Source organism: Marmota flaviventris, chromosome 3, assembly GCF_047511675.1.
Source record: "Marmota flaviventris isolate mMarFla1 chromosome 3, mMarFla1.hap1, whole genome shotgun sequence".
Taxonomy (NCBI): Eukaryota; Metazoa; Chordata; class Mammalia; order Rodentia; family Sciuridae; genus Marmota; species Marmota flaviventris.
Window position 1 is genome coordinate 15,499,090 of NC_092500.1, and position 25,590 is coordinate 15,524,679.

Here is a 25,590-nt window from a genome sequence, read left to right on the forward strand (position 1 = left end):
CTCTGGCCCTCGGTTTCCTTATCTGTAAAACAGGGATAAAATCAAACCAAGCTCACAGGGCCCTGGTGAGGATGAATTGAACCACCTGGTACAAGGGACATGCTATAGCAGTGTTCCCTACGCCTGCAATAGCTGTCACTCCTCCACAAGGGCCATGCACCCAGATCCCCATCCTGCCCACCTCAGGACAGGTTTATGCACTGTGCTCCTAGAGCACCCTGGCTGCTCCCTAGCAGAGCCCCCACTGCAGGATGTGGTCACTGTTTGCTCGGTAGCCCGTATGCCTTGCTATAACAAAAGGCCATACAGATGGCTTATAACCAGAAATTTAGTTCTCACAGTTCTGGAGGCTGAGAAGTCCAAGATGAAGGTGCCAGGAGATTTTGCATCTGATGAGGAGTCTCTTCCTGGTTCATAGATGCTCTACTCACCCTGTTCTCAGGTGGCACATGGGAGAGGCTTTTTTAAGAGGGGTCTCTTAAATAAGGGCACTAACTCCATTCATAAGGGATCCATCTCGTGAGCTTGTCAACTCCTAAGGTTTTACCTCCAAATAGCATCCCTTCGGGGGTTAGGTTTCTATGTATGAATTTGGGGAGGATAGAGCTGTTCAGCCTACTGCACTGCCAGCAATTCTGCCTGCTCTCTGGGGGATCTGGGGACGCAGACACCCCAGCACCAGCCCACAGCAGGGCTCCAGAATTAATAAGTGACTCGAATAATACCACAAGTAAATGCTGGGCCTTCTCATCTGCTTTCAGCAAGCATGCAAAATAGCATTGCACAGGGAGCACCTACGGAAGTCTCATAAGGGGTCTGACACCATGCATAGCTCTTCATTTTGTGGCATTTACTTTTCACTGCTGCTCTAGAAAGTGGACACTTTAACATGTGAAACATCAAATACAGCTGGGCTTGATGGTGCACGCCTATAATCCCAGCAACTCAGGAGGCTGAGGCACGAGGACCGTGAGTTCAAAGCCAGTCTCAGCAACTTAACAAGGCACTTAGCAACTCAGAAAGACCCTGTCTCTAAATAAAATACAGAAAATGGCTGGGGATGTGTCTCAGTGGTTAAGCACCTCTGGGTTCAATCCCTAGTACCAAAAAAAAAAAAAAAAAAATCAAATACAGTGCCCAAAGTGTACTTAGCACTTCATTAATGTTGTTAATTATTAGTATTTTCTACTTTTGCAGAGAAAAAAACTGAGGTTCAGAGAAGTGAAGCCATTTGTCTGAGGTCACACAGTGGAGGAGTAAAGACAAAGATCCAGGCTAGTTGATGTCAAGACCTCCCCCAACCCAGACATCTTGAGCTTCACTCTCTTCAAGCCTTAATGGTCTGAAGATTTTAGAGAACATATTATCTCCCTAATCATTTTTTCCTAATTGAATTCCCAATATTTGGGGACCTATTCTAGAATATTTCCTGCTTTGAGCCAGTTTGGCAGAGCTTAATATTGAGGGAGAATGTTTCTAAATTAATTACCTCTTTTCAAATCCCAGGAAAGGTTCAAGTTTATGTGAGTCTTGAGTTTCACTTCAAAGTCCTAATTCTATTTCCTTTATTATACTGACCCGGCTGCACCTGGCCAGATCCCACCTGTTGGGAAAAAGTGGTTGCCAAACGTCCCATGTCCCCCATCCACCTCCTTCCCCGCCCCTGCAGAGAGCACCAGCCAATGATCAGGGTGCTTGGCACCCAGGCCTTTGGCAGTGGGCACCAGCCACTGGCAGCAGACCCTTCTCCCCGTGGGAACAGGGCTAAGTCCCAGACAAAGCTGTGATGTTGGCAGTCTTGCTCCGAGGGGTGCCACACCTGCTCCCTTCCCTCCTCTGGGCGAATTCCTCCCCAACTCTGGCATAGGAAAAGGCCCATCTAATTTTGTTACAAAACCCAAAAGCCATAAAAGAAAAGATTGATAAATTTCACTACATAAAAATTCCAAAATTTCTATGTGAGGGAAAAGAAAGCACAAAGTACAAAGATAATGGCTTCTTGGACACACTGGGATCGTGCCACAGACAATGACCTCATCTGCCCATCACAGAAAAGAGCTCCATAAAACCAGGAGGAAAAGGACCCGGAACCAAGAGGAAAAACAGGCAAAGCACGTGGCAGCCGATTGGAAAACAGAAATGATCCTGAAAGGTGGAAAAACGATCAGTCTTAATCAAAGCAAAGAGAACCCTCGCTAAGACAGCATTGCTCACTTGGCCAAAATCCAAACTGGGACTGCACAACTCTTGCTGTGAAGCTGTGGGAAATGGGTACCCTCCTGCCTCCCAGGGGAACACAAAAACTGCCACCTCACATGGAAGGTCCCCTGACATCCCAAATGCCCTTTATCCAGCAGCCTCACATCTGGAATTGTTCCTATAGCCACCCCTGGACTTATATAAAATGATACAGACATAAGGAGATTTGTTGCAGCTTTTCTGTAACCGCTACAGTCTAGAAGCAGCCCAGGTGTTCATCTGATTAACTAAATTGTGATACATCCTCAAAATGGAACACTATACAACTGTAAAAAAAAGACTAACCCCCAAGAAACAGAAGAATGAGGATGTTTTCTATAAGTTCATTGATATGGAGCACTCCTGGGTTATTCATTTTAAGTGAAAAAAATAAGCCACAACAATGCATATAGTGTGCTCTTTTTGGTGTGTAAAAAATAAACCCATATAGTTACATTTTCATTTGTATAAGGAAATACTGGAAGAGTATATAATAAAATGGATAAGAGTGCTAGCCACTAGGAGGCCACAGTGGTGGGTGGGAGCAGAAAGAAATGCAGACAAGACTTCTGGATAAGCACCTTTGAAAGCACTTTGGGTTTTTGAACCATATGAATGTATTATATATTCAAAAATACTCTAAATCTGAACAAATGAAATTATTTTCCTGGGGAGAGGTTTCTCAGAAGAAGAATCTAGTCTAACAGTCAAGTGGTGCTGAAGGTCCCAAACTGAAACCAAATTATAAATACCCATAATAATCTAGTATGGCTTTGTAGTCCCTTTCCTTCCCTAGTCTCTGAGTGCTTCATAAACACCTCCTGAGCATCTGCTGTGCTCAGGCCCTACTATTTTAATGCTGTGAGACACAGTCAGACCAAGTCCCTTCCCCTCAGAGAACTATGGCTCAGTGATCACTGATGGAGAAACAGGGGCTCAGAGCAGGGAGCACCTCATTCTCCACCAGGCAAGAGGCAGAATCAACCGGAGAGGCCAGAGTGGACACAACAGACTCCTGGACACAGTGGGCCACCCCTGATGACAGGGTGGAGGCGGAGATGACGAAGGAGAAGGCTAAGAGGTGTCCCTAATCATATCCTAAACGCTGGGCCTCATAGGTCAGCCAGCAGTCTTGCAGCTCAGGTCCCAACCATGACGAAGCCCCCAGAAAACACCCACAAGATCCTTTAGGCAGAGCTGAAGGGCTGGGGGTGCAGCTCAGCAGGGGAGATGCACAGGGCCCAGGCTTCCACCCCAGCATTGCCAAAATAAAGTAGAACAAAAGCAGCTTGGTAGGACTCTCTTACAGAAAACCTGCCCTGGACTTCAGTCACTGCCCTAGCTATCCGAGTAGCTAACTGAACCCATTTTGCTGTTGGCTGGGAGCTTCCGCCCGCACCTTGAAGGAAATACGAAACGCCCCTTGCACGCTGAACTTGTGTTCTCTCTGGGGAGACACCCCATCTCACCACCCACCACCGTTCCTTCTTTCCAGTCAATAAAGCCAAGCAGTTTCTTTTGCCTTTTTTTCCCTGCAAAGAATTTCAAATAAAGTTTAACTACACTTCCTCTTCTCTGGAATCCCTTTTATGAAGTTATAAGACCCCGAATTAGGTAATAGACTAAGCTCAATGATTGAGCTCAATGGAGAGAGAGATGTAACTTTCACTTTATGATCTCAAAATGTGATTCTATTTGCACGTGATAATGATGAGTCACGCTCCCTTGTGATCCTCAGTGACCCAAGGTTTTCTCTGCCATCGTGCCATGTGCTGTGAACATCCTGTCACCACCAGACAGTCAGCAATTGCCATGATGAGTCAGGGAAGGGAGGGCAGGTGGAGAGAGGAGCACAGTCAGGGTGAAGCAGGGGAGTGGGGCAGAGAGGAGCTGGGGAAGAGCAGAGGGAGCAGGGCACAGTGGGGACAGTGCCTGGAGATACACACCCACAGCCCAGTAACTTGTGGAGAGAAAAAGAGTGCTCTAGGATGTAGGCGGGAGACTGGAGTCCTCTGAAGATCCAGGACTTGGGCGCCTCTGGATTCGATCTCACAAATTCTGTTTCCCAAGGAGGAAAGCAGAATCCCACAGTCCCACTACATTCCTGCTGTTTGCACCCATCGTATCAACTCTGATTCTCTCCATCCCTCTAACGCAGCCTCATCTCCCTCAGACCTGGTCTTGCGGAAGCCCTGGAAGGGTCTTCCTGGCTCAGATCCCACTCGCACAGAACCTCCACGTTATCCTTCGGAAAACACCACCTCCATCTTGTCACTCCTCCACCCAGCTCAACAGTGGCACCTCAGCCATTAAACTCCAAGCCCCTTGTCTGAAGTTCCAGTTCCTCAAAAATACGGCTTAAACTCATTCCTAGCACTGCTTCCCAAAATCCTCCAAACCCGCTGCTCAGGTCAATCTGGAAAACTCTTCAAGCTCAAAACTTGTCTCATGCTTTCTGCCTCCTTTAACCATCACTGCAGGAATCACATGGGTTGTTTAGGGTCCCAACACAAATGCCACCTCCTCCAAGATGTCACCTTCCAACCCTGTGACAGATTCAACATGTATAATTAGTAAGTCACTCAGAGATCCTGTTCAAATGCAAAGCACGTTTCAGAGTCTCTGGGGGGCCTGAGATTCTGCATTTCTAACAGGCTTCCTGGAAGCTCTGCTGGAATCCAAGACCACAGTGTGATTACGTACAACCAATCCCCAAAAACCAAAGGCCAAATGTTCTCTTTGATATGCAGATGCTCACACATGATGCAGGGGTGGGATAGAAGTTCACTGGGATTAGTCAAAGGGGAATGAAAGGAAGGACAGTGGAATAAATCAGATGTAACTTTCCCATGTTCATATATGAATACACAACTAGTGAATCTTCACATCATGTAAAGCCACAAGAGTGGGAAGTTATATTACATGTATATATGATATGTCCAAGTACACTCTACTGTCACGTATATTTTAAAATAATTTAGAGCCAGGTAAGGTGGCACACACCTGTAATCCTCGCAGCTTGGGAGGCTGAGGCAGGAGGACCTCGAGTTCAAAGCCAGCCTTGGCAAAAGTGAGCCACTTAAGCAACTCAATGAGACCCTGCTTCTAAATAAAATAAAAATAGGGCTGGGAATGTGGCTCAGTGGTCAAGTGCCCCTGAGTTAATCCCCAGTGCCAAAAAAAAAAAAAAGAATTTAAAAAGTAAATATAAAATAAATTTAAAAGAAATAAATCACATGCTGGCTTATATTATTAACATACATACATGCACTTTAACTTTCCCCTCTAAATTAAAAATTCTTTGGGAACAGGGACCTGCAGAAGTCATAGTTTGTGGTAGAAAGCTGTAAAGTCAGACAGCTCTACATTCCAGTTTAACTCTACCACTATTTACTAAGACATTAAGTCACATAACCTCTGAATTTCAATTTTCTCATCTTTGAGATGGGGATTAAAAAGTCCCCTTCAGAAGGTTAAAAGAAATTGTGGTTGTGATTAGCCCCACCTGCTGATGCTCACTGTATTTTATTTTATTTTTTGGTACCAGGGATTGAACTCAAGGGCACTCAACCACTGAACCACATCCCCAACCTTATTTTTGTAGTTTATTTAGAGACTGGGTCTCACTGAGTTGCTTAGTGCCTCGAAGTTGCTGAGGCTGGCTTTGAACTCAAGATCCTCCTGCCTCAGTCTCCCAAACTGCTGGGATTACAGGCGTGTGCCACTGGGCAGGCACTCACTGTACTTTAACCCTGGATCTCTGTTCTTTCCATCTCTATATAACTTCAAGTTTCATTCATTAAAATTGATTAGATAAAATAGATAAAAAGCTATTATTTAAGCATTGGAGAGCAAACACTGCACACAGGACAGGAGAAGCCTTGAGAGAAAGGAAGCACAGGAAGTAACTTCCACATGCACCTTGGCTTTTCCCCCCGAGAATCTTCCCATCGCTACACTGGGAAATAAAACCAAAGCACGGAGTCTATAAAGGGAAACTACATGTAAGGGGACAAGCATTTATGCATCCAAATTCCCTTCAAGTCTTCAGCCCTCTCCTAAGCTGCACATGCAGATAGCAAGAAACCAAGAAACTGAGGTGGGAAACGACTAGAAGCTAAAAAGACAAGCATTGATTAGTAAGGGTCAATGATCAAACTGAGTCAAATAGAGGAAACTTGGCTAGGGCTTTCATTTGGGGACCCAGAAAGACCATGCCCTAGGAGTAAAGGCCACACCCTAGTAGTATGAACAAAACCGAAGCAGACCAGAATTGACAACCCTTGATGAGATCAGAGAACTGCTGGTTTTCTATCTGACTGCTAAAACAAGTCTTAAACTCACCATAGAAACTTGGCATCTCTTACCCACAGGCTATTTAACTTTGCGCCCATAGGTCTTAGGTTGGATCAAAAACTGTATTGCATTACTAAAAACCAGGACCAAAAAACTAAAATCAGAGAGAAAATGAAAACAGATAATACAAATATATCCAGAGATGATTCAGGTATTAGAATTATCAGAGAGGGACTTTAAAACAACTATGGTCTGGGCATGGTGGCATACCCTGTAATCCCAGCAACTTGGGAGTGTGAGGCAGGGGATTGTAAGTTCCAGACAAACCTCAGAAACTTTGCAAGGCTCTGAAGAACTTAGTGAGACCCAGTCTCAAAATAAAAAATAAAAAGGGCTGGGGATGTAGCACAGTGGTAAAGCACTCTTGGGTTCAATCCCCAGTATAAAAACAAATAACAACAACCAACAAACTCCACACATACACACATGCACACAAACTATGGTTAATATATTCCAAGAGAGAAGGGAAAACATGGTCAAAATAGAATGCTGGACAAAACAGAGAAAAAAATTGGGACTATCACCTGAAATATAGGAACTATGAAAAAGAATCAAATGGACTATTTTAGAATGCAGTATTGAAATTAAGATCACCTGGGTGGGCTGAATAGCAAACTAGACCTCAGCCAAAATAGGGATTGAGAGCTGAAAGGATGATTAATAATAATAATAATAATAATAATAATAATAATAATATATAATATATAATATAATATAATATAATAATAAAAATACCAAACTGAAGTACCATGGGAGAAAAATAGACAAACCAGAGAAAAATATAAGAAGTACAGTCAGATCTAATGTTCACATCATACAGAAGGAGATGAGAAGAAGAGTAGTGCAGAAAAGATATTTGAGAGACAATGGTCAAGAATTCTACAAATCTAATGACAGACAACCTATATAAGAGACTCAGTGGTTCTCCACAAAGATTAAATATAAGAAAATCATGTGCGTGGACATTACAGTCACACTCCTGAAAACCAAAGATGAAAAAAATCTGAAAAGCAGCAAAAACAAAAAGGCACATTGCAACCAGTGGAATAAAAATTTGATGAGCAACAGTTCAACAAACAATTTTGGAACCAGAAGGTGATGAAATGACAAGTTTAAAGAGTTAATGAGGGGGTAAAAAAAATGTTCCTCACCAAAATGTTCCTCACCAACCTAGAATTTTATAACCAGCAAAAATATCCTTCAAAAATAAAAGTGGAATAAACGTGTTTGTCTCGATCTACACGACACCACACTGCACTACAAATAAAAGAAAGGAATTTCTCTGCGTGAAAGTAAAAATGATGGAAGCCTGGAATTGCTGACAGAAATAAAGAATCCTGAAAATATGTGGAAAACGTAAATTAATATTGATTGTTTAAAACATTAATAATAATAATCTCATGTGGGGAATATAACATATTTAAAAGTAAAATACACTAAAGCAAGAGCCCAGAAGGTGAGAAGGTAAGTGAGGTCAAAATGACAGGGAGCTCTTGCATCAACCTTGATAGGGGGAGGGAGGAATGGGAGGCAGGTGCAGGAGGAGGAGAGTGCATGTTGTGACACCTCTGGTTTCTGCTCTAAAAGAACAGATGTTGGAAGGCTGGCAAAGGAAAACACCCCAATTTTAACAAAAAATTCCATTAATCCCTTCCCCCACAAAATAAAAAACAGATGAATCAAGTAAAAAGAAAAAAAAAGTACATTAGTTGACTTAAACCCAACAATATCAGTAAGTCATTAAATTTAAGGGTCTAAAAGTCTTAATTAAAGGTAAAGATTATCAAATTGGACTTTTTAAAAAATTATATTTTTTAAAACCTTTAGGAGTCTTGTTAAGGAAGTAGGGGCCTAATCCAACATGATGAAGATTTGGGCCTACTTTTTCTTCTATTAGACAAAGGGTCTCTAATTCCTAGGTCCTTATCCATTCTAAATTGAGTTTTCTGCATGGTGAGAGATAGGGGCTTAATTTCATTTTGCCGCATATGGATTTCTAGTTTTCCCAGTACCATTTGTTGAAGAGGCTATCTTTTCTCCCAATTTATGTTTTTGGCATCTTTGTCTGGTATGAGATAACTATATTTACGTGGGTTTGTCTCTGTGTCCTCTATTCTGTACCATTGTTCTACAAGTCTATTTTGGTGCCAATACTATGTGGTTTAAAAATCAATAAATGAGATGGATTCAAACTGAAAAGTTTCTTTTTAGGATAAGAAACATTCAGTGGGGTGAATAAAGAGACTACAGAATGGGAAAAAATTTTTGCCACACACACATCAGATAGAGCACTAATCTCCAGGATTTATAAAGAACTCAACACACTTAACACTAAAAAAACAAAAAACCCAAATCAATAAATGGGCTAAGGAACTGAACAGACACTTCTCAGAAGAAGATATAGAATCAATCAATGAATATATGAAAAAATGTTCAACATCTCTAGCAATTATAGAAAAGCAAATCAAAACTACTCTCTAAGATTTCACCTTGGGGCTGGGATATAGCTCATTTGGTAGAGTGCCTGCCTCATATGCACAAGGCCCTGGTATCAATCCCCAAAACCACAAATAAATAATAAAGAGTTACACCTGCAATCTTAAAAAAAAAAAAAAAGATTTCTTCTCACTCCAATCAAAATGGCAGTTATTAAGAACACAAGCAACAATATATTACTCAGCATTAAAAGAGAATAAAATCATATCATTTGCAGGTAAATGGGTGGAATTGGAGAATATCGTGCTAAGTGAAGTAAGTCAATCCCCAAAAATCAAAGGACAAATGTTTTCTCTGATAAGTGGATGCTGATCCATAATGGGGATGGGGGTGGGGAGCATGGGCAAAAGGGAGGGAGGGAAAAGGAAGTGATGGGGGTACGAAAGATGGTGGAATGAGATGGACATCTTTACCCTAGGTACAGGTATGAAGACACAAATGGTGTGACTCTACTTTGTGTACAACCAGAAAAGTGAAAAATTGTGCTCCATTTATGTACTATGAATTGAACTGCATTCTGCTCTCATGTATAACAAATTAGAACAAATAAATTAATTAATTAGTTTAAAAAAAACTAATACTGGGACTTAGGGATGTAGCTCTGTGTAACTCAGTAGCAGGCACATGCTTAGCATGTGTGAGGTTCAGTCCCTAACATCAAAAAAATCAAACAAACAAACAAAAAAGAAAACTACAAACAAACAAATACTGAATATAGTCAGGTTTAAAATTAAAAGATAGGGGGAAATGCCATAAAAACAAATAAAATGAAAGCTGGCATAATTATATGAATATTGAACAAAATATACTTTAAGGCAAAAGTATTACTAGAAATGAAGTCAGAACATTTAATAATAATTAGGGTCATTTCAACAAGAGGACACAGCAATCCTAAATTTCTAAGAAACAAATTCATTAAAATATATTTTAAAAATTAACAAAACTGAAAGGATAGATAGACCTAGCCATAATCAGAACTACAGACTTTAAAAGAACAAACCAACAATAACAGCAGATCAGTAAGGAACATGATTGACCAATCTGATTGATCTGACTGATATCTAAAGAATACTCCATCCAGGGACAGAAAAACATACATTTTTTTTTCCCCAAGTACACATGGGCATTTACCAAAATAGATCCTATGTTGGGACAGAAAGCAAGTCCCAACAATATCAACTATTGAAATCATACAGAATATGTTCTCTGATCACAGTAGAGCTAAAATGAAAGTCAGTGACAGAAGGATAGCTGGGAAATCCCCAAATGTTTGGCAATTAAGCATCAGATTTATAAATAAACCATGGTAAAAGAAGAAATCACAATAGAAACTTGAAAACATGTTTACCAAATAAATAATAATAAAAGTGTGACATCAGAAAAAGTACGAGATACTCTTAAGCAGTGTTTAGAGGAAGATGTAAAACTTTAAGAGCATCTCACAGGAGAGGCGGAAAAATCAGTGACTTAAGTGTCTAACCCAAAAGCTTGAAAAAGACAACAAATTAAACACAAAAGAAGCAGAAGGAGGGAAACAATAAACATAAGAGCAGAAATAAATGGAATAGAAGAAAGATGTAAATTGAAAAAAACAAAGCCAAAGGTTGGATCTTTGAAGATTCATCAAATTGATAAACCCTGGCCAAATTAATTAAGAAAAAGAGAGTATACATAAATTACCCAATAAAAGGAGACTATTACTACATATGTTAAAAACATGGCAAAAGTAACAAAAGGAAAGTTTAAATATCATGTAAATAAATTAAAAATTTAGATGAAATGGATTCCTTAAAAAGACCAACTTAGCCCGGTGTGGTGGTGCATGCCTGCAATCTCAGCAGCTCAGGAGGCTGAGGCAGGAAATTGAAAGTTCAAGGTCAGCCTCAGCAATTTAGCAAGGCTCTAAGCTACTTAGCTATGTTGGGACCCTGTCTCAAAATAAAAAATTTAGAAAGAGCTGGGGATGTGGCTCAGTGGTTAAGTGCCCTGAGTTCAATCCCTGATTAAAAAAAGAAGGAGGAAGGAAGGAAGGAAGGAGAAAGAAAGAAAGAGGAAAGAAAAGAAGAAATAGAAATATATGAATAATCCTATAGCTGTTTTAAAAATTAAATCCATCTTTTGGACTGGGGCTGTGGCTCAGAGGTAGAGCACTCGCCTAGCATGTGTGAGGCCCTGGGGTTCAATCCTCAGCACCACATAAAAATAAAATAAAGATATTGTGTCCACAAAAAAATTTAAATCCATCTTTAAACACCTTTTATCAAAACAAACAAACAAAAAAACCCCAATGACTTCAGTATTGAATTCTTCTAAATTTAAGAAACCAATCTCATACTAACTCTTCAAGGCAACAGGAAATTCCTCATCTGCTATTTGAGGCCCGTATGATTTTGACACCAAAACCTGACAAGGACATTACAAGGAATAAAAAGCACAGGCCAATAAATCTCATGAACATAGATGCAAAAATCCTTAATAGAAAGTAGTCAGTCTAACCCAGAAAGATAGATAGATAGACAGACAGAAAGAGAGATAAATAATACTTCAGACCAAGTGTGTTGTATTCAGGAATGCAAGATTGGTTTAACATTCAAACTCCATCAATATGATTCATGACATTGACAGATTCATGATTATTGCAATAGATGGAGAAAGAGGGTTTCAAAAAAAATCAATACCCATTCAAGAAAAAGATCTCTGGGCTGGAGATGTGGCTCAAGTGGTAACGCGCTTGCCTGGCATGCATGGGGCCCTGGGTTCGATCCTCAGCACCACATAAAATAAAAATAAAGATGTTGTGTCCACCGAAAACCGAAAAATAAATATTAAAAAATAATCTCTCTCTCTCCCCCTCTCTCTCCTCTTCTCTCTCTTAAAAAAAAAAAAAGAAAGAAAGAAAGAAAGAAAAAAATATCTCAACAAACCAGGCACAGAAGGTAATTTTCTCAATCCAATAATAAGTATTTACAAAAATTCACAAAAACATCACACTGGGGAAACACTTATCATTTTCTCCAAAGGCAGGGAACAAGGTTAAAAAGGTGCTCTCCTACCTTATCACCTTAACATTGCACTGACAGTCCCAGTCAGCACACTGAGGCAGAGGAAAGAAAACACCAAGATCATAAAGGAAAATATAAATCATTGTTTTTCTTAGGTGACCTGATTATATTCATAGAGTATTAAAAAATGTACACTCATAATAAGTAAATTTAGCAAAATGGCTGGAAGCAAAGTCATCACCTAAAAAATCAATTGCATGTTCCTGTATTAGCAATTAATAATTTAAAAACTTAAAACAACACTATTTACATTAGCACTGAAAAACATCAATTACCGAGGAATAAATCTAAAGAAAGATGTGTAAAACCTCTACACTGAATATAAAACTCTCCTGGAAAAGATTAAAGATGATCTAAATAATTATAGTCTAATACTGCACATATAAATTGGATATTTAACATTGTTAAGAGGTCAGTTTTTCCCCAATTTTTTAAATAGATTCAATGTAACCCCAGCATTAAATTTTATGAAAATTAACAGACTAATTCTATGATTTATATGGAAATGTTAAGAATGTAGATTATCCACAACCCTAAAGAAGAGGAAAAGAACAGGAAGTCTTACACTACCATGTATCCTAACTTATTATAAAGGTGCAGTAATAAAGACTGTGCTATTAACACCAAAAATAGACAAATAAGGTCAATAGTTTAGAATAAATCTCCAGACACAGATCCAAATATGTATGACCTGCTAGTTTATCACAAAGGCAACTGTGGAATTCAGCGGGTAAAGGGTGACCTTCTCAACAAATGGTGCTCTATCAGTTGAAAATTAATAAGAAAAACAAAAAAGAATGTTGACATTGTCTTCACTCCATATACAAAAATTCCAGATGGACTGTGGATATAGTGTGAAAGGTAAAAATACATAAAACTTCTAGATGACTACTTTAAAAAAGAGTTTCACAACCTTGAGGCAGGAAAAATTTCTTAATAGCACACAAAAAGCACTAACGAAGAAAAACATAGATAAATTGAATTTTATTAGAATTAAGAACTTCCATTCATTAAAAGTTACCATTGAGAGGATAAAAGGGCAAGCCACAAGCTAAGGAAAATACTTGAAATACTTTGACCTGAAAAATATCTCCTACTCAGGATATAAGAAAAATTCTCACAAATCATTAAAGAGAAAACAACACAATTAACAAGACACACACAGGCAAAAGACAAGGGCAGATAGTTTGCAAAAGACACCCAAATGGCCAGAAAGTATACAAGATTGTATTCCTTAGTTATTAAGGAAATGCAAATTAAGACCACAATGATGTGCACTATGTACTCCTATGAATGGCTAATTTTGAAAGGAATGGCTATACCAAATGTTGGCAAGGAAGTGAGACAACCAAAACTTTCAGAAATTGCTGCTAGGAGTCTAAATGTGTACAGCTACATTAAAAAACTGGCAGCATCTACTAAAGTTAAATATACATATAGCCTATGATCTAACAACTCTATTCCTGGGAAAATAGTAACAAAAATGAGTGCTCATGTCGACCAAAAGACATACGAGAATGATCAGAGCACCAATCCTTCTCAAACTCTTCCAAAAAATGGAAGAGGCAGGCACACTTCCAAACTCATTCTACAAAGCCAGCCTCACCATGATACCAAAGCCAGACAAAGACACTAGAAGAAAAGAAAATCACAGACCAGTATCTCTTGTGAATACTGATGCAAACATCCTAAGAAAAACACTGGCAAAACAGAATTCAACCACATATTAAAGGGATTATAGGCTGTGACCAAGGGGGATATGTTCCTTGAATGTAAGGAGGGTCCACAAAATAAAATCAATCTATGTATTACAGCAAATGACAGAATGAAGGGGGAAATGATCGTACCAAGTGACACAGAGAAAAATTCTTGATGAAATTCAAAACCCTTTCAGGATAAACACAAAATTAGAAATAGAAGGAAACTACTTCAACATAATAAAGGACATATATGAAAAGTCCCCAGATAACTTCATACTCAGTGATGAAAGACTGAAGGCTTTTCATTCAAGATCAGGAGCAAGATAAGCTGCCTGATTTTACTGCTTTCAACATAGTACTAGCCAGAGAAATTAAGGAAGAAAAAGAAATAAAAGGATTCCAAATTGGTAGGAAAAAAATAAAATTATATTTGTTCATAGATGACATGCATTTTTCATGGAGAAAACTCCAAAGCTTCTACACATTCTCTCTCACACAAGTGTTAGAACAAATAAATTCAGAAAGGGTGCAGATTACAAAAGCAACTCATAAAAATCAGTTGCGTTTCTACACACTACGAGCACTCTAAAAAGGAAATTTAGAAAACAGTTTCATTGACGATTGCAAATAGAATAAAATGCTTAGGAATAAAATTAACCAAGGCTTGTATACTGAAACTATAAAATGTTGATGAAATCAAAGACATTCTGTGTTCATGGGTTGGAAAACTTAATATTAAGATGTCAAGTCTACCCAAAGACATTTATAGATTCAATGAAAAAAGAGTCAATCAAAAAACCCAATAGCGTTTTTTTTTTCCAGAAGTAGAAAAATCCATTTTAAAATTCATATGGAATCTTCAGGGACCTTGAATAGCTGATATACTCTTGAAAAAGAACAACATTGGAAGCCTCACATTTCCTCACTTCAAAACATGCTGCAAAGCCACAGGGTAGTTCTGGCATAAAGACAGATACAATGACCAATGGAATAAAACAAAAGCCCAGAAATAAACCCTGAACATACATGGTCAAATGATTTTTGACAAGGGTGCCAAAACCACTAAGTAAAGAATTGTCTTTCAATAAATGGCATTGAGACACCTGAATACCCACATGCAGAAGACTAAACTCAGACCCTTACCTGACCTCACCGGTACAACTCAACATGGGTCAAAGATGCAAGTGTGAGACCTTAAACTGCAAAACTCCTAGAAAAGAACCTAGGCAGGAGCTTTATGACATTGTTTTTGACAGTGATTTCCTGAATATGACATCAAAAGTGCAGGTAACAAACCAACCAACCAAAAAAGTTTGGCAAATTTTTTTCTGAACATAAAGTACATAAATTGGATGTGAATAATTTTATGTGGTAGAACTACATCGAAATAAAAAGCTTCGGGCTAGAGTTGTAGCTCAGTGGTTGAGCACTTGCGTCACACGTGTGAGGCACCGAATGTCAGCACCGCATTAAAAAATAAATAAATAAATAAAGATACTGTGCCTATCTACAACTAAATATATATATACATTTTTTTTAAAATAAAAAGTTTCTATGCATTAAAGAATACAATCAACAAAGAGGAAAGACCACCCTGGAATGAGAGAAAATGTTTATAAATCACATATCTGATAAGGAATTAACATCCAGAATATACAAAGAAATTCTACAACTCAACAACAATACAAAACAGCCTGATAAAAATTGGGCAAAGGACATTTCTCTAAAGAAGACTCACGGAAAGATACTTAATATACTAATCTTTAGAGAAATGTAAATCAAATCTGTAATAAAAAAAAACCACTTTGCTCTCACTAGGACAGTTGTTTAAAAACCACAAAGAAAAAAAAAAAAAAAAACTAAAACAAAATAACAAGTGCTGGCCTGAGACCAGGATTATGGAGAAATCGGAACTTCTGAGCACTGTTAGTGGGGATATAAAATGGTGTGGCCACTATGGAAAACAGATTGGCAGCTTCTCAAAAAAATTCAAAATAAAATTACCATATACTCTAATGATTCCAATTCTGGGTACATGCCAAAAAGAATTCAAAGCAGAGACTTGAACACTTATTTGTGCATCCATTTTCGTATCATTATTCATAATGACCAAAAGGTAGAAAAATAAATATCCACCAACAAATGAACAGGTAAAGGAATGATGTATTATTCATGTGTTATAATATTTCCAACCTTAAAAAGGAAAGACATCGTGACACATGCTACAACACAGATTAACCTTGAAGGCATAATGCTAAATAAAATAAGCCAGTCATAAAATGACAAATACTGTATGATTCCATTTATATGAGATACTTAGTCAAACTCACAGATGCAGAACATCGAATAGCAGTTGCCAGAGAGTCAGGGAAGGGAAGAATAGGGACTATTTAATCAGGATGGAGTTTTTAGTTTGGGAAGTTGACAAGTGCTCTGGAGATGGGTAGTGGCATTGATGGTTGTATAACCAGGTAATTTTTATGTGCATGCATCACACTGGGAATTGAACCCAGTGCCCCATGCACCCTAGGCAAGTGCTCTACCACTGAGCTTCCTCCCCAGCCCCAAGATGAATATACTCAATGTCACTGAGTGTACCCTTAAAAAGATTAAAATGCTAAATTTTGCTATACATCTTACCAAAATAAAATAAAAACAGAACGCCCAAAGATCTTTATTCTTAATAACCAAAACCTTGAGACAACTGAAGAATCTGTTAACATTTAAATGCAAATGTAAATTGTGGCATAGTCATATGGTGGAATACTATGGGGCAATGGGAAGAACTCTTGATGGCAATGTATGGCCACATAGATGAATCTCACAAAGTGTGAAGTGAAAAGAGCCACACACAGAAGAACACAGAGTCCATGATTCCATGTATGTGAAGTTTCCGAAATAAGTAAAACCAGTGTTAAAAGTCAGCACATCAGTTACTGACAAGGAGGAGACATGGAAGCCTCTTGGGGCTGGGAATATTCTTGATTTTTCCCTGGATAGTGATTATACAGGTGGATATGCAAAAGAAAATTCATCAAGCCATTCACAAAAGATTTATGTTCAACTCATCTCCGTTTTATAAAAGAAAGCAATATGGTGACGATGGAATGACAGGGCTGCAAGGAAGCTGTCAGGGAGCTGAGCTGACATCCCCGGGACTGTGGGTGGGTGGTCCCAGCCTTGTGCACTGAGAAAAGCGGGGCCGAGACCAGGTGCTTCACCAACCAAGGCAGATAGACACTTCCCATCTCCTGGAAATGACATTTATAATAAGCTTCCCACACACTTTTGTTTTTGGTGCAGAAGATGCAAATACAAATCCCAGCTGGTCTTCTGCTATTAAATACAGGCCACCCAGAAGCCCCAGGCTGTCACAGCACAGGGAAAGGTGTAATGTGGGAATTTACATCTTGCACTTAACTCCAGGTCTCTAGTGCAGGTTCAGAATTTTTTTTTTTTTTAACTTTCCAATAGCAAGAACATTTGTGATTCTATAACAACAAACCTACCATACAGCTACTTTAGACCCATATCAACGGTGGACAGAAGATGGCTTTTCCCATCTGAGGTCCACATTTGCCCAACTGGAGCATCACTCTAACAGGTCTTTGGGGACAGAGGCCAGCAAATCCACTGCAGGAGATGAGTCTGTAAACACCAAGTTTTTGCTGTGGCCTTGATTTCCATGTCCACCTCACTGAATGCCACTCCCTTGTGTGGACTATCACAGGGAGGGCTGGGGTATTTCATAAACTGTTGGAGAATGTCCTGTTGCAGGTGGCTCACCCCAGCCTAGCCACCTAGAGGCTCTGTCCTCCCGTCAGGACACTAGCCATGTCTGGGATGTCATGGAGGAATGAGTTTCAAGCACTTACTTTCATCGTTAGAAACATTCCCCAGAGATGTGTGGCTGGAATAACGTTTGTTTTCACTTTCATTGAGACATCTTTCAATCCAGCTCTCTAAAAAAAACAAACAAAAACAAAACAAAAAAAAGAGAAATCACAGAATTGCTGTGTTTGGCAGAAGACAGGAACATCATAAATGCATTAGCTGTACACAATCATCAACCTTCACAGGCATCTGCCCAGACAGGAAGTCGACTTTGGTGCGGCTCCTGTGCACCACGGCTGAGATGGCGATGAGTAGTATGGAGGCAATATGGCTGCTTGGAGCCCACTGGAGTATATCTTGGTCAAATTCTACTGATTCTGGAGTATGCATAGCCCAATATTACCAACTGAGGATCATCATTCTTGGTAAAGATACATTCCTGAGAAGTAGTTTGTAAAACAAAATTTTGCCAACTGAATCATTGGTGGTGGTTTGCAAACTTGTATATTAGGAGAACTTTTTCTTCAAATGAAAATGAATGGAAAGCAAACAAAACCCTGGGGAATCTGGCAGAAGAGGAGGAGGGCAGGGAACCCAGCGGTGACCTTCTTTTGTCCAGTGACTCCAAAGGGGCTCTTCCAAGCACAAATTGGAGTCCATAATAGGAGGAAAAATCAAAAGCACTAGAGTGGCTATGTTGCACTTTTAAAACCCAAAGGACTATGGGTTTCTGTTCAATTTCAAAAGCTACTACGTATTTTTCATGTGTAGCTTGATGTTTATTCCATTTTCTAGACTGCCCACTATTCATTCATTCATTTGATCATTCATTCAACATCAGCTAAATATAGTCATTTGCTTGTTTTGAAAACACTGATGTGTTCTAATGAAATGATGTATTAGGGAACAATTTGAGCACAGCGCAAACTTTGTACTTCCTCAAACTCAGTTTCTTTCATCAATAACATTAGGTAATACAGAAAACTGCACCTAGCTGAACTGAGCCCCATGGGAATGTGCAAAACTCTCACATTGCAAACGTTTCCCGGCCACTTCATTCACCACATGTTATAAGCCACACCTGTCTCCCTTCTACCACTTCACAGTGACTCACAAACTGCAACCCCTTCAACATCCACTACAAAGGCAATCTTCAGGTCCTTTCCAAGGTGAAGTACCATAGTTACTGTACTGGTGAACTTCTTATTTAACATGTGCACAACTGTACTGCAGTTTTTATTATACTTATCTTTTTAATGTGTCACTGACAAAGTTCTTGAGCATTGTACCCTTAAGCTTGTTTTTCTAGTAAAATGATTTTTATTGTGCAATTTTGCATACGGGTGGTTCTTAGGAATCCATATGTGGCATTATGGCAGGATTGAAGTATAGCTCTGACCATGTGCTTTTGGAAAGAGCAGTTTCCTATTCCTTTTGGGGAGCTGGCATTTATTGAACATCTATTTCATTTTTTTTTTAATTTTTAAATTTTATTTTATTTTATTTTTGGAACCAGGAATTGAACCCAAGGGTACTTAACCACTGAGCCATGCATATCCCCATCCCTTTTTGTGTTTTATTTTAAGACAGGGTCTTGCTAAGTTGCTTAGGACCTCACTAAGCTGCTGAAGCTGACCTTGAACTTGGGATCCTCTTGCCTCAGCCTCCCAAGCCACTGGGATTACAGGTATGCACCACTGCATCGGATATTGAACACCCATTTTAACATGCCAGGTCCCTTCTACATGTTATTGCCTCACAACAATTTTGGAAGCAAGAATTTTAATCTCTATGTTTGCTAGAAAGCAACTGAGGCCTAGAAGGACTAAGTAGTATGACTTTTCATAGTTCAAAGAACTATGGAAAAGACCCTTGGTTAAAACCTCAGGTTACAACCTGTAAAAAGAAGCCAGGATGATGAGTTTGCTCTGTAGAGATGAAAGCAAATGCAAACAGCAGGGAGAAACGTTGGTTTTTGTTGTTTTGTATTTCATGTTCCAACAAACTGTTCTTGTAAAAGTTCCTTCCAAAACCATAAATAAGTAGGGGGTAGATATCCAAGAGGAGGAAGAAGAGCCAGCTTGTTAAGAGGATATGGAAATCTGGTATTTCCGAGGAAATATTGAGGAGCAGGGAAGTTGAAAACATTAACACACTGCCCTTCCAGATGCCAAGTGAACAATGTAGAAACACGCAGCTTGTAATGTTTGCAAAGCTGGGATGTGCGAGGTGGGCGTTTGTCATCACATCGTATCCCAAAGCACTCTGATTACACATCTCCAGAATCCTTTCCAGGACTTTCCAGAACATCTCCTCTCAGATCTTCTCACCCTTCCAGGCCTGGCCCATTTCCCTGGCAACAGCCATGGTGGATTTTGAATAGCAATTACTGAAGTTTGCAGCTCCTACCTCGCCTGAACCACCACTAAGGCAACGTCTCTGGTTCTAGGTCAGTCCCTGGTCTTCCCAGAGAGGTGCACGTCCCCAGTTATTCTCAAGTGCATGTGGGCACACACACACTCTCACATAACACCCCCTGACCCCTTTATACAAGAAATAAAAATGAAGGGAAAGAAACACCCTCTCACCCACCTGCCTGTACCAGTATCAGGCCTATTTGCATCAGAGTACTTAGAAGGACCCGTTCTTGGGGTGAGAATCCCCAGTGATTGGTGGGACATGCCTGAAGAACTCATGGGAACATTCCGGAGAGGAGCTGGCTCTAAACACCAAATGGGCCAAGAGAATGATCGCTGATCCACAGGGGCTCAAATCAAGTAAAAACTGTCCAGATGGATGAGCCTCTCCTGCCTCCTACCCAACCCCAGCACTGGAGAGGAATAAGAGCAACCATACAAGGAGGGGCAGCAGGGCAAGTATCATGAGAAAAAGAGGAGACATCTCAACGAGTAACCCTTTTCACTACCCACTGCACCCACGCAGGTCTCTCATGCCCCTGGGCCTATTTCTGCAGCTGTGCTGCCACCCACTCTGCTCTGAGGGCAACCGAAAATAAGTTTGGTCTCACTGGCACACGGCAGACAGATGTGGAAAGACAACCCTCAGGCCTCCATTTTTCTGAGTGAAGTACCCACTTGTTTCAGCTCTTTCTTAAAAGAAACTATCCTCACTCCTTTGCCCTCTGATTCACTCTTTCTGGACCCTTTCTAGTTAGTCATGTCCACGTGAAAATACAGCCCAGAATAGACTCTGGGGGTCCAGATGGTGTTGGAGCAATGCCGTGTAGTTCTGAACCTGGTTCTCATGCCTTCAAGGGTTTTGCATTCCAGATTGTGCAGATGTGACACTCTGATATATCCAAACAGGCCCCAGGCTTTGGATCCACAGGTATATTGACACTTATCTTCTTCCCTAGCGGGGTCCTCAGCAGGGACTGTAGTTAAGTAGTCCCCTATGACTGTAAGGCCTCTATTTAGATACATTGAAGTAAATTTTATGTGTTTTAAAACTGTATTTAACAATGAATTTAAATTACACAGAGGTCAAGAATTATTCAACCAGAATGACATATACATTGAATTTTTAATAAAGCCCTGTGTTCATCTACCTCATTTATTTGTAGATTATGTGATTTAATAATGATAAAGGCCACCATATGCTAACAGAGGCCCAGACAGTGTGCAAATACATCATACATACCATCAGATGGATCCTCATTAGAACCCTATGAGGTAGGTGCTATTAATGGGCACCTTTTAGAAATTTAAAGACTTTAAGGCTCAGAGAGGTTAGATTAGACTTGTCCAGACTTGTCCAGAATCACCAAGGTAGTAAGAGGCAGGACCAACACCCAATGCAGGTCCAAACCACAATGCTCACTCCAATGGGAAGTAAGCTCTCTTCTCCTCTGTGTCCCACATAGACCAGAACACAGTGGCCAGTGTCGCAGCCTGCATCACAGTCTGCCTGTCTTAGCTCTTTTGTTAAACTCTACTTCTGCATTAGACTTTGCATTAATTGTGTTTACATACTTCCTCGTCAGTCTTTGTCAGAAGTGGCAGGCTCTTCGGTTGAGAACTTAACCATCTGAAGAATGGAGCCCATTTGATTCTGCTTTTGACTCTCCTTTAATACCTGATATAAAGGTTTCCTATAGCCTGGCCTCAACAAATGTCACGTTAGTGATGCACACAATGTCTAAAAATGAAGATTATACCTTAAATTATACATAGCTGTATAATTTCCTATTTTTTAACACATATGGTATGAAAAAGTACAACACATCAAGATGTTTAAAAAAAGAAAAATTCAACAAACATTTATTTTGTGCCTTCTAGACAGGAGAAGATAAAACTTCTGTGGGCAATAAAAACTTAAACAAGACTGACTTCTACCCTCTGGTTATCAACTAGAGAACAAGGCAGATGCTACTGTGAGTTCATGGGGTAGGACCCCCTCATTTCTGTTCTCCATCTTGAACCCAGTCTCTTGTCCTGTGCTTGGCCCCAAAGCCACTGCACAATAAATATGTATTGTTAAATACATTACTTTTTTCCAAAACCATTATTAAGTTTCTATGGTTGTGCCAGGTGGTACATTTTCACATATGTGATTTGAGTTAAGACTCACAAAAGTATTATGTCTTAATATCTCTATTGATAGACAGGAAACTTCATCAAAAAGTGAAAGTTCTAAAGCAAGGCGGCCATGACCAAAGCTGTGGACTGACACTGTGTTCTGGGAACCACATGGGACAAAGAATGAGCACTCAGTTCACACTCTGATCACTTCCGGTTCCAATTGCCTCAGTATGGAGCCACAAAAACCATCTGACCTTTTTAATAAGAACAAAGCTTGTTCTAAATACCCCAAAAGATTGACTGATGGCTGTGAACTTGGGCTCCTGAGCTGAGAAGAGCCTTCCTCCTGACTCACCTGGCTCTTGAGAGGCAGAAGGATCCAGGTCATGCCTGTGATTTTCTCTTCACAAGCAGGTTACCCCACACTCCTTAGACCTTTACCTCTCACTTTGGATCAAAGACTTGGAAACCCTAATTCGAAATGATTTTTGCTGTTTCGTAGAATGAGGTTGTGTAGAGCCATCTAGGTGATTGGATTTCTGGGACATTTTTCCCTCTGTAGCAGCAAAGAACAACTAGGAAGTGGTCACATCTAGGATCTGGCATGTCCAACACAGCCCCAGGCTCAGCGGAGCTTCACCAACTAGCATTGATCTGGCAGGTGGAGCCCATTAAGATGATTATCAAAAGCCAGGTAATCCTTGAAGCTTACAGAGCACATTCACAGGGGTCTCTTATGTCATCTACCCATCTATTCGTTCATTTTGCAAATAATCAGCAACCGTATTCCATGAAAGTTCTAACAGAAGAGATGGCTAAGTATTCAACAGGAAGCCAATATTTTACTGCAGTGGGCCAGGGTCTCAAGAACTAAAACTATCTTGTTTATTTGTTATCATTTACTTTCCCCACCTGTTTTAGTCAGCTGTTTCACTGCTGTGACTTAAAGACCTAACCAGAACAACTGTAAAGAAGAAAAAGTTTATTTAGGAGCTCACGGTTTCAGAGGTCTCAGTCCACTTTGGCCAGCTCCATCATGGCGGAAGAGTATGGCACAGGAAGTGACTCACGTGGTGATCAGAAAGCAGAGAGAGACTCTGCTCGACGAATACAAATATATACCCCATAGCTACGTCCCCCAGTGAACCACTTCTTCCAGCCATACCCCACCTGCCCCTCAAATCGGCACTCAGTTAATCACATCAGGAATCAATTCACTGATTATGTTAAGGCTGTAACCCAATCATTTCTCCTCCAAACCTTTTTGCATTATCTCACACATGAGCTTTGGGGACACCACATCTAAATCATAATATCACCCTTAAAAAGCAAATTCTAACAATGCTGTCTTGTTCAGTACCTTGTCCCCAAGAGTGTAGAAGTGTGTCAGACACGTAGCTGGTATTGATGACTGTGATAAAGAAAATCAAAGTACGATAAAAGAACAAAGAATGACAGATAAGGAACAGAGAATGAGACAGGGAGATTCCCCCACCGGAAAGGTCTCTGAGAAGAAACAGGATTTGGGCAGAGACTGAGTCTGGTGAGGGAGTAAAGCCTTCAGTGATCCAAAGAGAGGGCTGCACGGGGGCCAAGGCCGGAGGCTGAATCCTGCCAGCCTGTGTGGATGGCCAGGTGAGTGACTAAGGGGATAAAGTTAGGACAAGATGAAGAGAAGACAGAGACAGGCTTGGAAGTGTGTGGAGGTTTGGATTCAGAACAACTAGATTTGCAAACCCCAGCCTGCCACTTATTATCTTATAACACTGGGATGGTTCCTGACCCTACCAAATCTCTCCAGAGATTGACTGAAATAATACAGGTGAGACCTTAGAGGGTCTGGCTTTATGGGCCATAAAAAAATGAGGAAGGCGTGATCTCCATCTACCAGCAGTTTGCTGTTGGAGGGTGGGGACACCGATGTGTGATGGTGATTTCTAGCATTCAGTGACATTGACATTGAGTGTCCTCCCTATGCTGTTGCTTAGATCTACATGCCTCAGCTCTACTCCTCAGAGTGACTGAAACGGAGACTTTTTTTAACTCTGAACTGCAGAGACCCAGAGAAGTTAGGTAGAGTCTCTCGGCTAGCTGGTGCCTGAGCTGGGTCAGCCTGGCCTTCTCTCCCTAGGGCGCTCTGCCTCCGGAGCCCGCCAGGAAGCGGGAGTGCCAGGTGTCATCTAAGGTGCCACGGGACTTAGGGAGCTGAGCCTCCAGACCAGGCAGCATCTCAGCCGGTCCTTTAAGGATTCACCACCTGCCTGAACGAGGAGGAAAGCAGGGCATTTCGGGCAAGAGGGCTGTGTCACAGACAAAGGCTCAAAGCTGTGAAAGGCCTGGTGGGTTCTGGGAAAGGGGAAGAGTTCACCGACCCGTGACCCAAGGAGTGGTGGGAGACAGGTGGGGAAAGCCGTTGGGGGCAGCTTGCAGAGGCCTTGCCCAGCAGGCCAGGGCCCCGCAGGCAGCTGGGAGGGCCAGGCTGTGAGCAGAGAGGGGGCGAACTCACTGAGCTTTGTTCCCCAGGAACTGCAGGAACAGGGAGGTCTTATGCAACACCTAAGGAAAACGCCACCTGACTTACAAAGTGTCGCTGGGTTTTTAATAGAAGGTGTTATTCAGACTCCCTCTATCAACAGTCTTTCCGGGCACTGTGCTGGGGCCTATTTTAGGAAACTGCAGCTTTAGAAACTCTCCATGAGAGTTGACAGGCCACACTGGGAGCTACCAAGGAGGGCCTGGCCCCAGGTCCGTCCCGTCCCTGGCCATTACCAGTGGAGCCACGCCTTCGTGGCCTGCTCCTGTCACCTCCAGCACCAGGGCGTGCTTTCCTCTTGATCATTCTCGCCCAGCCTCTTTTCCTCTCTCTCCTGGGCCACACATAGGAACCAGGGAAGAGTCTGGGCCCCAGGAGGCAGCAGCTGTGGCCTCTCCAGGGGGCCCCCTCTGGTGAGCAGGTTTCCATGGCAACGCCACCGGCCCTGCCCCAGGGGCCGCTGGGTTCCAGGAAGGGGCCCTGCCCAGCCTCCAAAGGGGCAACCCCACCCTGCCCCTGCTTTCACTCCTTCCCTCGCTCACCAAACATTGATTTTGTGCCTACTGTTAGCAGGGCTCTCAGGATCCAGTGATGAACAAGGCCAATGAGGTCCCTGTTCGCAGGGAGCTTATCCTCTGTGGTGGAGACAAGCAAGCAAGCAAGATGGCTTCAGAAACCAGTAAGTGATATGAACAGAGTAAAGCTGTGCAGAGGGACAGAGAGAGGGGGGTGCTGTTTTAAGCAGTGGACACACGGAAGGCCTCTGTGGGGAGGTGATATTGGAGTTCAAAGGCCTGAGGCAGGAGTGGGCTTTGGAGGGTGTGAGGAGA

The 25,590-nt window shown here is 41.0% G+C and overlaps 1 protein-coding gene across 1 annotated transcript in view; it reads right to left on the reverse strand.

Moving 5' to 3' along the window:
* Rfx4 (regulatory factor X4) overlaps positions 1–25,066 on the reverse strand; it is a 143,385-nt gene extending 118,319 nt beyond the window's left edge. Inside the window, exons 1-2 of the mRNA XM_027927825.3 lie at positions 24,997–25,066; positions 17,728–17,814 (exon numbers count right to left, since the gene is read on the reverse strand). Of these exons, the coding sequence (XP_027783626.1) occupies positions 17,728–17,814; positions 24,997–25,066 (157 nt within the window). The remainder of the gene's footprint in view (positions 1–17,727; positions 17,815–24,996) is intronic.
* Between the last annotated feature and the right edge of the window lie 524 nt (positions 25,067–25,590).